The 15583-nt window shown below is 36.5% G+C and overlaps 1 protein-coding gene across 3 annotated transcripts in view; it reads right to left on the bottom strand.

Annotated features, from left to right (window-relative positions):
* Positions 1 to 139: 139 nt before the first annotated feature.
* The window catches only part of LOC129269229 (ubiquitin carboxyl-terminal hydrolase 36-like), a 26966-nt gene continuing 11522 nt past the window's right edge, over positions 140 to 15583 (bottom strand). For all 3 annotated transcript variants that reach the window (XM_064105514.1, XM_054906700.2, XM_064105513.1), the window contains exons 5-17: positions 15468 to 15578; positions 14786 to 14888; positions 14262 to 14329; positions 13149 to 13219; positions 12225 to 12307; positions 10402 to 10479; positions 8868 to 8961; positions 7784 to 8008; positions 4275 to 6378; positions 3678 to 3845; positions 2338 to 2444; positions 883 to 987; positions 140 to 300 (exon numbers count right to left, since the gene is read on the bottom strand). In XM_064105514.1, the coding sequence (XP_063961584.1) occupies positions 223 to 300; positions 883 to 987; positions 2338 to 2444; positions 3678 to 3845; positions 4275 to 6378; positions 7784 to 8008; positions 8868 to 8961; positions 10402 to 10479; positions 12225 to 12307; positions 13149 to 13219; positions 14262 to 14329; positions 14786 to 14888; positions 15468 to 15578 (3395 nt within the window). In that variant the 3' untranslated portion in view covers positions 140 to 222. The remainder of the gene's footprint in view (positions 301 to 882; positions 988 to 2337; positions 2445 to 3677; positions 3846 to 4274; positions 6379 to 7783; positions 8009 to 8867; positions 8962 to 10401; positions 10480 to 12224; positions 12308 to 13148; positions 13220 to 14261; positions 14330 to 14785; positions 14889 to 15467; positions 15579 to 15583) is intronic.

Below are 15583 nucleotides of genomic sequence, written 5' to 3'. Positions count from 1 at the left end.
ATCTCGTCAGAATGCGAAGACCTTGCATCCTGTTCACATTGACTGCAACATCGGGAAGTGAATGATCCACAGAGCATGAAGTGGGTGTATCATACACACATGGTCCATGTGAGTTTTACTTCACTGGATGTAAAAGTTTAGTGCTGATTATCACTTACTAGATAATGAGCTCGGTGAATATCAAAAGGTAAGAAATGGCAGAGGACGATCACGATGAGGTCATCATCTCATTCTTCGATTGCCAGCATGCCAGCTTTGTGATTTCTTCATATGATGAAACTGGTTGAATCCTCCGCGATGCTGAATGAAGTAATCAAAATAAATTATCATGTTAATAATCATCAGCATATTCATCACGTTTGATCCCCTTATCTTTAACAACTACTTGCTACTGCTGCTATAACTACCACCACCAACACCACTACTAAACCCTCCTCCTCCTCCTCTTTCTTCTTCTTCTTCTGATAGTAATTACTACTGCCACTCTTTTACTTTTATTACAAATACTATTCAATCAAGATTTTATCACTATTGCACCTTTGTCTTAAAAGATGAAATCACACATAAAAAAAGAAATCCCCAAGAATCGCCATGATCGAATCCCTATCACACACTATCAAGAGTATTAACAAATACAGTGAAACCTGTCTAAAGAGACCACTCAATGGCTATGGGGAGACGAAAGAAGGGGGTCACTATGAGCAGGTGCTCTGTACTGAGTGGAGTACATATTTCAAAGAGATAAATTATTTAAGGGATCCCCAACTTGTGGTCTATATAATCAGCTAGTCACTGAAGGAAATTTGACAGTATCTCAAAGATTGGGAGTAATATTCTTCAATCATTTCATATTTTCATTTCATATCTTGATAGTATACTCACCCCATGAAAGTTGCCTTTATTGCGATGATTCTGTACGTGCTGAAAGGCATTGTGATGTCCAGAGAACTGATCTTGTGGATGAAAAGGTTTTCTCATCTTCTTCACCTAAGTTGAAAGGCAAATAATAAAAGAGTGTTAAAGAAAACTTTAAAAATCTATGATTTTCTTATTTCACATCCAATTATGATGAAACTTTCAGCTTAATGCTAGTCTGTTTTTTTTATCCATCACTCAAATCAACCTCTAGTTGGAATGGACTTGGCCTTTGATATAATTTGCTAAAATAGAGCAACATTTTATTCCAATGACATATATATACTTAGCTACTCAAACTGCAGATTTCAGTAGCTTTTAATGGTAGCATGTAAGTTGCAAGTCAAGTCACAATTATCCCATCATAGGAAGAAAAATATGCAGGGGGAGGAGCTTGTTGACAGAAAAAGATAATGCACCAAGAAAGTACCCTAGACTTTTCAAGAGAGCTAGAAGGGCCCAAATGAACTTTGACCTTTGATTAGTTTTGAAAGTTCCTGACACAACTAATGAATAAGTTTCTACCAAAATAAGGTTATACAAGGCCACTGAATTACTTCAAGATATGACGGCAGATCAGTTACTACTATTACACAATGTATTAAATGCAAATGAATATAATATTACAAATCATCAATAAAGATTGATTTATCATTCAAATCGATCAAATGTGTTTTAGAAACTTTGCATCAAAGTGCTTATAAAAAGTTGAGATGCAATTTCAGATCAGGAACTAATCCAAAAGTCCTCAGTAATGAACAAAGTTCTAGGACAGGTATTAGATTTCATCATGTCTGAAAAATAACAATAGTTAACAAACGTAAAGTCCTTAATTAGCATTGCAGCAGCATTCGGTCAATAATATTCATATCGTGAAGGGTATTGTTATGGAAATTACTATAATAAGAATTACACATCTCTATTATTTTGTAAATAGTACATGTAGTTAATCATTACCACCCAACATCTGTAAAGATATAGCTATGAAAAAGCAACAACTCCAGTAAAGATATTCACGACAGCTCACTCTTTCATTGGCTCCTGCTTTTCCGTAATGCTAAATGAACAGACCTAGAGGTGAAAGTAATCTTTTTGAGTCAAAGCAAACTCAATTTAGACAAGTTTGTCTGTATTGTTAAACTGTGGGTGTTACCATTTATCTTTATACACATCATCCTCTGTCAACTAATGCTGTCCCTAAATCCATCAGTTAACAAATGTATGTACATCTGACCCCCTTTTTGAGGAACCTTCCTAAAATGATTTGCCTGTTTTTTTTTCTAGTCCATATGAAAAGATGTAATGCCTTCAAACTGTCATGGCTTGAGGAGTTAATGACGTGAAGAATGGTAGAAATGGGGGTTGAATGCACAAAAAAGTGGATTATTCTGCGGCATTGTCCTAAACTGTGATTCTTCTTACCTTCCCTCTATCGTAGTCCTCATTCCATGTATTTCTCCGTTTCATGTTGGCATGGTCCCTTGCAACCTCCTCGTCGATAGCACTCCGTCCACCGTCCCAGTTTGGTACTGCAAGACAAAATAAATTAAAAAGGGTTAGATCAGTATATAGTGTACACTCAATGAAAATAGAAATTTTGGGGTGTTAACCCTATCCAACCCCAAGGGGAGGGGGAGGGGTTAGCCCCCACCTCCATTTAAATTGGCCGTTTACGATTTACAGCGAAATTCAGATTTCATGCATTAATTCACATAGTAAACATATAATAGATGAATTTGAATAATTTTGGTACAATTAATTATCAAATTCTCGTTCATTTCTCTGCGATTGTACATTTTCTACCATTGAGCACATATTTTTCATTTATATTTATTTTAAATACTTGATGGTAATTTTTTAGATTCTGTTCAACTATTTTGGGATTGTTACAATAACTGGCATGTATGTTTAATACCTGAACGACACATCAAAACATATGTTTAATCCTCAATACTAAACTTCACATTAACATTAACGACCCCCCCCCCCCCCCTTATCAAATGGCATGACTTTTTTAACTAACATGTTTCAGGCAAAATTTTGTTAATTCTTACACTTATTTTACTTATTTCAGAGTAAAATCACAATTGATCAAAAAGTTTTGGAAGCTTTGTAATAAAATGCTTTAAAAAATTGTGATGTAATTTCAGATCAGGAACTAATCCAAAAGTCCTCATTAATGAACAAAGTTCTAGGACAGGTATTAGATATCATCATGTCTGAATAAATAGTTAACAGACCTAAATGCCTTAATGAAATTGCTGCATTGGATCAAAGACATACACATCAAGTCAACTTACTGAGAACATTACATTTAATCGTGCACAAAATTATGAGTGACTAGGATTAAAGTTACATGTTCTGTCACGAATAAGTGAGTGCACATTAAAATTAAAACTAATTTTTCAAGTCTCAAGAGTAACTTCCAAATTATTCACTGGCAAATATCAAATGCTTAATCACCTATCTCGACCGCATTTTGCATGGTTTGATGGATGAAATTTTAGGGAAATTTCAAATTTTCAGCCCTTCTAAGTTTTGATCCCAATTATTGAAAAAAAAGTAAAAATAAAGATTGCTACCAAAAACTGTTTTCACTTGTAAAAAAAAAATGTATACATCATAATACCATGGTTGAGGAATAACTTTGAGATCAAATTTCAGCAGTTTATACTCGAGTCCATCATAGAGTTGTCCATAAATTTACAAACAGATCTTTGGAACGGCCTTCTCCTTGAATGTTTTATATCAATCCCTCTCACCTGATGGACCATATCCTTTATGAGAAGACTTGTTGAGGAAGTCCATCACGTCTCCTTGTTGATGTCTCCTTGTTCCATCCCAAGAATGGCTCATCTTGTGAGGACCGTCTCCACCCGGTCGCCGTGGAAACCCATCTTGGATGTGATGATCCCAGTTTTGGTAGTGGCCTGGAGTGGTAGAAAATGGGTCAGAACCAATCACAATTAACAAAATCATGAACATTATTATTCTATTTTGTAGGTTCATATTCCATATAGAGTTGGCCTTTTAGATCAAGCTTAGAAATTGTGAAAAAAATACTTGTATTATTTCTGATATTTTCTGTGCTTTGTTACTATATTTGTTTCTTTCTATTTTTTCAAGACTGTAAAACTTGTATTATTTTCAAAATCATCTTGCATTGCCCTCTAGAAGTCTCTGGGATTATTCATGATAATGACACAACAAATATCAATTAAGTTTTCAAAGAAAATAATAAACAAAAGATGAAATAATCCTCAAATAAATCATTTGACTGTAATGGGGTGTGGTACCTACTATCTCATGCATTACAATATGATTTATATTTTTTCTGCCAAACGATCTTTATATCTCACCTTCTTGTCTGAATCTCCTTTGGTCCTGCTTCCCGTATCCATCATCATAGCCATTCATCATCTTCTTCCTCTTGTTTCCAAGAGGTGCTCCATACCAGTGATTCCTGGGGTCATGCCCATGTTGCGGAGGGTGTGGCCTGTCCTCATAATACCCCTGGTCACTTGGATATGACCGTTTCCTCCATGGTATATGGTTGTGAGGTCCGACAGGGGAATCTTCATCGTAATCGCTATCCGTAGGTGAGCAAAATCTCTCTTGAAAGTGTTGTGGAGGCGGTCGGAAGCGCTGATGCTGCTGACCCACAGGGGTCTGCTGTCCGTTCTTCCTCTTGAAAGTGGCATGGCTGCTGTGATCGCTGTCCGAGTCGCTGCGATACTCCCCGCTCTTCCCCGCCCCACGGTACTTCCGGAATGCATCACTCTCCGGTAACTTCTCGCTCTTACCAACATCCACTCCTTTCTCATTGGCATCCTTGCTCTCATTCTTTCCATTCGATTCACTGGTTGCTGGTTGATCAGCATCACTAACAAACATCTTCTTCTTTTTCCTTTTCTTCTTAGGCATGACCTCTGACTCAGATTTGTTTTTTGTGATCTCCTGCTCACTTTCACTATCATCACTTGAGCTAGTATTGTTCTTCTTGATATGTGTGCCATTCTTTTTACCATTAGTGTTTTGTGCATCCACCCCATGTTTTGTGCTGCTAGACTCCTGATGGACAAATGATTTCCCATTGGGTTTTTCCCTCTCCTTCGTAATATCAGAACCAACTTGCACGTCTGTCCCATTTTCAGACACAATCGGCTTAGTCCTATCTTGGTTCGCGTGTTTGCCATTCACCTGCTTAGTAACAATGCCTAGTTTTTCTCTCTTGCTCACAAATGATTTTTCCTCCTTGGGGGAAAACAGAGTCCTATTTTTTGTACCATTCCCTAAAGTCACTTCTTTCTTTATCTTGCATGGGGTCTTTGTGGGTGAGCTTGTCCTTCTGTCTTCCCCATTGTCAGGCCTGACCTTACTCAAACCATTGCGGGAGGGGGAAGGCTTCACGCTCCAGCCAACATGATAGGCTTCTTTCTTAATTGTTTCTTCAACTTTTGGCTTATCCTTTTTATCATTGACCGCCCACTCACTGGTTGAATTTGAGGACTGATTGCTATGATTGCTGCTATCTGATGTGACCGACGGTGACACCTGTTGATCACCGTCTGTAACCCTCCATGGTGTCGTGCTCATGATCCGCTGTGCGTTACCATTGGTGGTGATAGTCAATTTGAGGGGTGAGTCTGTCTTGCGAATGGCAGTCAAGTTTGTACTGTTTGCAAGAGCAGACCTCTTATCTCTCTCTAATGCAGCTGCATCAGGGGGTTTCATCTCTGAATCCCCTTTGATGTCTTTACTACTGTTACTAGATGAGGCACCAACATCCTTTACTGTTCCCTTGCTCAGACGCTCTACAACAGCATCATAGTTTGTATCAGAGTCACTGGATGAGCTGGAGTCGTCGTCATTGTCATATGGCACTAGAGATGAGTGTTTGTTGACCTTTGGCACAGTCACTGCCTTCTTTGTTGACTCTGACGATTTTTCTTCTTCTTTTTTCTTCATTGTTCCAGGAGGTTTTTGTTTCTTTGTTTGGGCATCTCCATTATTCTTCACCCTCAATGGTGATTTCCCAGACACACTTGATGAATCACTCCGATGAACACCTGAAACGACACCTTTGTCCTGAGGAATGTTGCCTTTGATCTCCCCACTCCCGCTACCCTGTCCATGCTTCAAACTCTGAAGAGTACTTGCGACACCTTTGCTTTTGATCACAAAGGATAACTTGTCTCTCTTCCCAGGTGGAGCGATTGTCTGAGGCAAGGTGTGCTTGGCTGTAGGGGTGAACGTCTGCGGCTTCTTCTCTGGCTCCCTGATGATCTTTGGCTTTGGTGTGAGTGGCGCGTGCGACGTTGGCGTAGTCGGCCTGGGAGGAGTAGGCTTGGGCCTGGCGATGGGTGTGCCAATGGAGCCTTGATGGGGGTTTGAAGCCTTTTGGATGATACTAGGAGAGGTGGCTGTCTTTGGCATTTGTTTGCTGGTCTGCTGTGACTGCACCTATGAACAATGGATTAAAATCATATTCTCCAGTAGTCAAGTTATTCGCTTTGTCCCTGATGAAAAGGCATTTTCATTCTAGATTTACATATTACCAAAGTGGAATTTCCTTATCATAAGTAAAAACTGAATGCTTCATATCTTTCTTCTATTTCAGGTCAGGAACTAATCCAATGTCTTCACTAGTAAATATGTCTCAAAGAAACAAATTTTCTAAGACAAGTTTAGCTATCATCACATCTGATTTACCTTGAGAACATCATTTATTCCTATTGAACAATGAAAAGTTAAAGTTTCATGTCCTTTCATTTTCCCAAGGTGGTGGACTGGTGATTCAATCTACACAAACTGTAATGATTTTACATTTGAATAAATTTATTTCTCACAAATACTAAGTCATACTTTTGTGGATCTGACTGGAGTATTGCACAAAGCATACGTAGGAAGTCATACAGTGGTGCTCAAAAGTTAGTGAACCCAACCAGAAAATGAACGTATCTAAAGTGTTAAAGTTCTTCCATGTTTTAGATATTTACTTGTGAAGTCAGGTGACACAATATTACATTCATATCTCTGGACTCTCCGAATATTGTAGAGTAGTTGTCTACATTAAACACTCAGTATGAAGGAGTGCATTTTGTAGTGGGTTTCACTAACTTTTGATTACAACTGTATGTCATACAAAGGCCCACACTAGTTTTAAGATTTTTAAATAGTACAGCAAGCACAAAATTAATTGTTTTACACTTTTTTTCGAAGACTGACATCCATAGAAATTTAGAATTTCGATTACAATATGTGACACATAATCTCCAACAAAATAAAATAAATTTCATTCCCCAAAGGATGGGAAAATACTTCAATACCTAAAATATCACTCTATCTCACATTATTTTTTTTTAATTTTTTGTGCTCATATCTGTATAATTCTGAATGCCAATCCTGTATGCCCAACATCAAAGAAAACAAAAAAGTTTGCAAGAGGACAATACCATCTCCAATTCTATATCATACATTGGGTGATTTCAAGTTCAGTGCTGCCAGCTGGTATTAGTGTAGAGCTGACTTTAACACCATCATCAATATGTTGAGCTGACATTAACACCAATATCGAGCTTGAAATGAGGAGAGTGCTAGCCATACGATAGATGCTCTCACTAGTTGTTGAGCGATCAATAATGTGATTGAAACCATTTTTGTAAACCCACATTCCGTGTTGGACCTTGGTGAGGCAATCTCACTCATGTTGTCAAAAACAATGACGACATAGGTATCAGTAATATGATTGGTACCATTTTTGTAAACCTACATTCGGTGTTATAGCTAGGATATGCAGCTAGATTCATTCTCTCAACACCAATCTTGAAGTCACCCATTTCATCATTGATGGCTTATGGCTTTTTACCTGGTTGTTCCCATTGACACTGGGCTTGGGTGGTTTCTTGATGTAGAAGAGAACATAGGCATTCTGGTTGAGAACCCTGTTCAGACTGCACTGACTGACATAGGAGTCGTTCATACAGTACCATGACTGGTTGGGGGCGCGCACGTAGCAGTAGTAATGGCCAGAGTTACAGGAGCCACCCTCATGCTTGAGGACAGCATACAGCTGAAACCCAACAGGAGGACCCTGAATAGATAGAGAATCAAATGAGTTTAATCACATTTTCTCATTAAATGCATAATTTACAGCAGAGTTAGACTACCTGAAAATGTGACAAAGGATTTCCAGGTGTAGACATAAGTAGTGAATGTGGTCTAAATTCATAGTCTTTTTAAATGGTGAATTCATCAATAAATTCATGAGCAAATGGGTTAGATGAAAGTTTGTTGTCGGGCCACATGAATAAAACTTCTGACAATTTAAATAGAGTCATGAAAATATAATATTAATAATAATAGTCAGTTCTTGTATAGCGCATAACACATTATGAATAACGTCTCTATGCGCTTCCAAAGGACTTGGATATCATTACCCCAGCTGTAGCTCAAGCAGCTAGCTTCCAGCGCTTGGCATTTCAAGGAAAAAATTCCTGCCAGGTACCCATTCACCTCATCTGGGTTGAGTGCAGCACAATGTGGATAAATTTCTTGCTGAAGGAAACTACGCCGTGGCTGGGATTTGAACCCACGACCCTATGTATCAAAGTCCGGAGACTAATCCACTGGGCCACAACACTCATTTAATATAACAGGATCATCAAACTGATAAATCACAATGATCTGCATCATAGTAATAGAGAAATGATTGGGCAGGGTCGGTCAGTGGGGGAATATAATGGTAGATTTTTGTATCACAAATGAAAGCAAAGATAATGAATCAATTGAAGAATGGTTTACAGATCAGGAACTAATCCAAAGTCCTCAAATTTGAACAAAGTTCTAGGACAGGTGTTAGATTTCATCACATTTGAAAACACCCAAGACAACTCATGCCCGAGTCCAAATCTTAACTAAACTCTAGTCATATTTAGCACGATGACACTTACTTTATTTTCACTCATGAATGGACGCAGGTTGAGGTATTCTGAGAAGCTGACTTCCTTGTTAATCTTACCCATGCTGAAACGGTTGAATTCAAACCTGGAAGAAGTGTTTCAAATTATTAAAAAAAGTGATAATTAATAGACTCTATTTTATGAGAATACAACTTTACCTCAGTGGGATATCAAATGAATGAAGAATAAACTCACTGAGAAACAAAACATTTCCCCTTCACAATAAGATACAGATTTTGAGAGCAGTTTAATTAAAGGTAAACAGAACTGAGAGCTAAATAGCATCCACCAACTTAATCTAAATAATTCAATTAATAATCAATAATAATCAATGCTGAGTAATTGTAAATTATGCACACATTGCTTCTCATGAATTTACGGTTAATTACTTCCCTTTAGTTTACCAGCTTACTTGTTACTTGTTACACCTCAGACAGAAAGTATAACAGCACAATCATAGAATTATATAGTTTTCATTGCTCTGTTGGCATGATTTTTATTTGTCTATTTTTCAATATATTTCATTAATCAATTTGTTTTTTCTTCAATCTTTATTTTTCATCTGTTTTCAAATTTCGTTATATTTATTCATTTTATTTATTTTTATATTGTTTATTTTCTATTTTTCACTTTTATATTAAATTATCTTTGAGGGGAGGAGGAAGGGGTTAGGTTTTCCCAGACCTGCACGCAATTCCATTCTCTCACAGATTGTTAAAAAAAAAAACGTTTAGAGTTCAACTCATTTGTCAATACTCCACACCAACAAGTCAAGCTAACACATAACCTAAACTAAAACTACATAATAACTTAACCTTTAACTGCCAATAAATTTGTCAAACTTTACTTATAAAAAAAACAACAACACTACAACATGATACAATACATTACGACCTGTGCACCTGCCAAGTTCCTCTTTTCATTTGCACTTGTTATTTGCACCTTTGATTGTCTGTATTATCGATTATATTGAATATGTATTGTTACTTTGATTATATTTTGAAAAAATTGTTGAACGGAAATAAAAATCTAAATCTAAATCATTATTCCATGAATACCTAGCACCAATTATGGTTTTAACATTTGTTGCAAATATGACCAGATCAGGAACTAATCCAAAGTCCTCATTAATGAACAAAGTTCTCAGACAGGTATTAGACTTCATCACTTCTGAATCATTAAATCGACTGTGATAAAATTACTTCACTGCACACTGTAAGAAAACTGTAGCTATGTGAAGATGATAATCTGATCAGGTTTAATGTGAAATACTACTTAAACTATGAATTAATACAAATTCAGGATGAGTTTTATTAAAAACCTAAGCCCTATATTGTGGAATCACATTCCAATTCATCTCCTTGAAGTGAGTGCCAACCTTCATGATGTTAAAGAACATTTCTCCTACACTTTATCATATTTACTACTGAACTCCTCCCTTCCAATAGACTAAATGCATATCTCGCATGGTACCAGTGGGCTACAAGGTAAGAAAAGAAATGATTCCTTAGAATAGTTTGATTACCTCTTGAGGCAAAGCGTGAGTATATTGGGACATCGATGTATCGTGAACCTCTTCTGTGCTGGTACTTTCCTGTTACACCTAAGGAGAATAAATTTGGGGGAGATGAAAGTATGATTTATCATTACGATATTGAAAAAATATACTGCTATGACGCAGATCAATTCATTACACAATAAGTGATTTCATGTTTGGTGTTAGAACTGGTGCTAGTGATAGATGCACTATTTAGATTACCTTCCAAAGTTCCAACACCTAATCTGAGTTTACAAATAATGATTGAAATGATATTATTGATAGCTCAACTCCTGTAATGATATTCATCCCAGGACAAATATTAAATTTGGTGCTGTGCTGATGCAAAAATTGGCTGAGAACCAGCAACAAATGTCAACATCAGACTTGAAACCATGCATTGTATTCAGCTTTCATTGGAAAGATTATGATTTGCTAATACAAGATTTTTTTACAGAGAACTAGATATAATTGTCCCAAGGAGTTAGCAATAGGATTTCCCACCAAAAGAGTGCAACATTCGGCCTTAAAATGACACTGAGGTCCTTATTACAGGGATGCCAATAGGTGTCCTCCAAAAATACTGAAACTTATTGCGGGCCGGGATAGTGTCCAAGAAAATTGTTTTTTAGGGGGGTCCACCTTTAATTTTGGGATGGACACATGTCACAGGTAAAAAATTGGACAAGCTAAAAAAAAATAAAAAATAAAAAAAAAAAAATTAGGAGGGGATCCGCCCCCACCTCAAATTTAGGGGAGGGGGGAGGACCAAGTGGCTTCTTACCTTGTTGTGATCGATGACTTTGAAGTCAATTAGGTTTGAAAAACTGACGGTAGTTAGTTGTGTGTTTCTCATAGAACGCTAGACCAAAAGCTTCAGTCTCTGTATTTTGGTTGTTCAGCTGAACCGCGTTGGCTCCACTCACCAATACATAGACTGAAGAGTTGTTGGCCCGTACATACAGACAACGTATCAGCTAACCCAGGGAGCTCCGACCCGCTTTGCGGGCCGGAGCTCCCTGGGTTCCATATCAGCATGAAGCAGTAACGTTAGATCTAACATTCGGCGGAAACCCGATTTTCGGATCGTTTTTGGTACATAAAATGTCACATTATAAAAAAATAATTACATCCAAACTTACAAGAAAATATATAAAATTCAGAAACATCGTACCTTAGACCGCAGTTACCGCTAATTCCTTTCAAATGATGATCAAAACTTAGTCATCCTCGATTCCTTCGTTGGTCATCGTAAGTTGCCATCTTGGATGACGTCATCATCTGTACAGACGTATTTACCAGTCGCTATTATACAGCGATTCGTGCCGCTACTTTGCGCTTGTCTATGTGCGTGCGTTCGGAACTTGTCGCTCGCATTGATTGGCCAGGATATCGATAATTCTAATCAGAAAGCCTTGATAAAGCATATCTCAATGAACGTAGTAGGCAGTGCGCGCGTTTATAAATTATGTACTGTATAAAAGCAAATATCTCGGGGAAATATCTCTCACTCGGTCGATCGACATGCATCGCAAGAGAGATAGGGGGGAAAAAAGGAGGACTTTCCGTTTTTTTTAATACACAGAAAACAGGAAAAGTCGGAAATACGGAAATAAGACAGATAGCAGGAAAAAAGCCGGAATTCCCTTTAAATACGGAAAAGTGGCATCCCTGTTATTAACATTTAACTTCCAGGTGTTGGCAGTTCATTGTGGGGCATTGTGGATGGAGGAAATTTAAATTAAAAAAAAAACTCAGTCAGATCAATCAATTAAAATCAAGGCAGTGCCAAACAAACAAAATGCTCTTACCTTTTACATTGATAGGCATTGTCACCATCTAGGGTTTCAGGTTGTATGAGTCTCATCAAGGCTTTGGGAACAGATGGAGCATGCTAAGAAAACAAAATGGTGACAAAGACTGAATGGTTTAGTGTGACTCACTGCTATGAAGACATGTGGTTGATCAACTAGGGGAAGGGGATCAAAATCGACCCCTCCCCCCACCATGGTTGATCGGTATTTCAGTGAAAGTCTCATTGAAAATTTCCTCAATAGTGTGAATATTCACAAATACAAATTGAAAATTAAATTGATTAAAAAAAGAAAACCCAAATGATATACCATATTACTTTAAAAAAAATGCATCTCAATAGAAATCATGAAGCATTAAAAACAGTGAAAACAAAATGTGTGTAACCCCCCCCCCCAAAAAAAAAAATCCCTGCCTCTCCACCTCCTCTGAACAATTAGGCATGTAAAGTGTCAAAATTTTCATGATCTCACCATGTTGAAAAATACATAGGAGACACTGCTTAATTGTCTTGCAAAAGAGCCGTAAAACATATAACATTCAGCATGAAAAGAAATGAGAAAAAGAACCACTGAACAGACCATATATTTTATATCCAGTTAAAGTGAGATCAGCCTCAGCTTTCATGGGGAGTAGATTATTTGCTGACCCCAGACTTTGTGAAAAGCATTGAAAACGCATGTAACAGAGTATCTTTAGGGGACAGCATACCTGGTGTACCATCGATATATTCTCTAGCTAAGCCTGTTAAGCCTCAGGTAAATGTCAGACTAGAAAAAAAGCAAGATAATGACTTTACCATAAGGCAATTTCCAGTTGCATTATATAATATCTGCTGGTCATATATCTTGTTCTACTCTGGGTGATTTATATCCAAATGGTGTCTTCATGAAAATACACAGGAGAATCTGCCTTTAACTCACCTTGATATCCAGACTAATGTCTAAGAAGGGATCAAAGGTGTCTGATTTACACTGACACGCTGCACATGTCACTGGAAGAAATGGAAAAAGAATGGATATAAAGTGGATAAAAAATGAAAAATTGTACTTGGATAATACTGCTAGGCAATTCCTTGAAATATACATATCACTGCAAAAACTGAATAATAATTTAATTTTATATACTGAAATAATGATATCCCCCATTCATAACATACCATGATTAAAATAAAGTGATAATACAATTTATATTAGGATATATCCACTGCAGAGATTTCAATGTGCTAATTGTTGTAATTAGACCCTGGATTTTGCATTAATGATTGTATATTGCAAATGAGAAATGTGAAATGCAGACATTGGACAGCAGGCTGTCTTAAGTACATGGGGGGGAGCGCCAGATGATTCCCCAATACTTTGCTTACGAGAAGACATTCTGAGAGAGTAGGAGCGGGTTTATGTGCTTTTTACTTCATATCTAATATATGGATTTTCTTACTATTTGGTAAAAGTGTCTTTCATCCCTTTTTTTTTTTTTTTTTACAAATAAAAAAGGTTTACGTTTTGTGAAGAATTTCAGTTTACACACAGTTTTTTTTTACACTTCATATACATGTACATCAGATCAGGAACTAATCCAAAATCCTCACTAATGAATTTGTCTCAAAGGAACAAATTCTAAGTCTTTAGCTCTCATCACATCTGATTCTACATGTTTTCAATGAAACAAATTTACTTCTCAAAGGGAATTGGCAACAATAATACTACCTGTAAATGAAATTAACACCTTAAAACTTTTACAAGTCTACACTTTAAGCGTTTGAATCCATTATATTACTGAATCACATTATTGACTTACGTGCACAAAATTTTGCCGAGGTTTCCAGTTAGTCCATACTGTATTTTGTCTCCGTAAGCTCTAAAACTATTTACTTGGACAACTATATTTGCTACAGATTTAACACATGATATCAAAGTGATGTCTACCAAATACAAACACCATTAATGGGTACTAAAATCAACTATTTTGTCACCACAGCGACATCAATGAAGAAATTTACAATAAACAAAATGGATTTAATGTGTCATATTTACCTCTGCTTCGGTAGTAGCCTCCGAATATCTGATGAACCGGACTGGTTTCTTTACTATACCTATCCAACCTGTCAAATAATAGTAAAAGAGTCCTATTTATTAAGGAGATTGCTTATCAGATCTAATTAAGATGATTGATCTATGAAAAAAAGGGCATGTACTGTAAATTCCTTGCAAGAAGTTTCCAGCATACAATATATACATTTTAAATGTATTTAGGACTGAATAAAATGACCATAGCCATATAAAAAAATACTCTCAAATACCATATAATCCTAGAATATAAATAATTACAAAAGCTGAAAGCAGAAAATTTATGACGAAAGCCTTAAAATCATTTAGAAATAGTCATTTTGTAAACAAAAATGTATCTTTTACGCTGTAAATAAGTTTGTTTATCAATGTGATAAACTTTTCAAATCTTATCATAATAATATTTAAAACTAATCTGTTCATGAAAAATAGATATGAATTCAGCACTTTTTCTGAATTTGTTCCCATGAGAAGTTAAATGTGGCACTTACTTATCATAACCACTCAGGCAGGACTTCTGCATGGCTTCTATAACATAACGTAAGAACTCATGTGCATCTTCTTGCCTTCCTATATGCATGTGCTTGGCTATACCTGAAGAAAACAATCGCATGTCAATGTCATATTCAGAAAAACCCTACTGTCATAATCTAAGCCTAGTTTCCAAATTCAATAATGGTGGACTCGATATTGAGAATTTGTTTCACTGCTTACCTTTAAAATTATCAAACACCCTTACTGTCCTTTCCAGATTGAATTTTAATTCAACTTTAATAATACATAAATTTTCATTTATATTGTAAACAAGTAACTTTAGACATTTCAAATTCTTCATATTTGCTCAATTGCATCAATAGCTTTCATATTACATATTGTGCAATGTTCTTACTTGTTTACTTTTTCATGCACAAGCCCCCACGTGTAAATCATTAACAACAAAAAACAGATGTTGAATAAATTGTACTACAATAAGCAAAGCTTCAGAAATATTTTCTTTTTCAAATTATACCACAGATCAGGAACTAATCCAAAGTCCTCACTGATGAATTTGTCTCAAAAGAAGCAAATTCTAGACAATGTTTCGTTGTCATCACATCTGATTATGCTTTCTCTGCACTCTACTGCTCAGAGGAAAAGATCACACTCAAGCCGAGTCACAGAGAAAAGACTTACTTTTGAGCTTATGGATCATGTTCATTGGTCTAATCGCTTGGTTTGGATGCTGAAAGGCACGTTGGATATGGGTGTACAGATCACATAAGATGCAGAAGCCATATGCTCGACCTGAG

This window comes from Lytechinus pictus, chromosome 10 (genome assembly GCF_037042905.1).
Source record: "Lytechinus pictus isolate F3 Inbred chromosome 10, Lp3.0, whole genome shotgun sequence".
NCBI classification, from domain to species: domain Eukaryota; kingdom Metazoa; phylum Echinodermata; class Echinoidea; order Temnopleuroida; family Toxopneustidae; genus Lytechinus; species Lytechinus pictus.
This window is presented reverse-complemented; position numbering and strand designations above follow the sequence as displayed.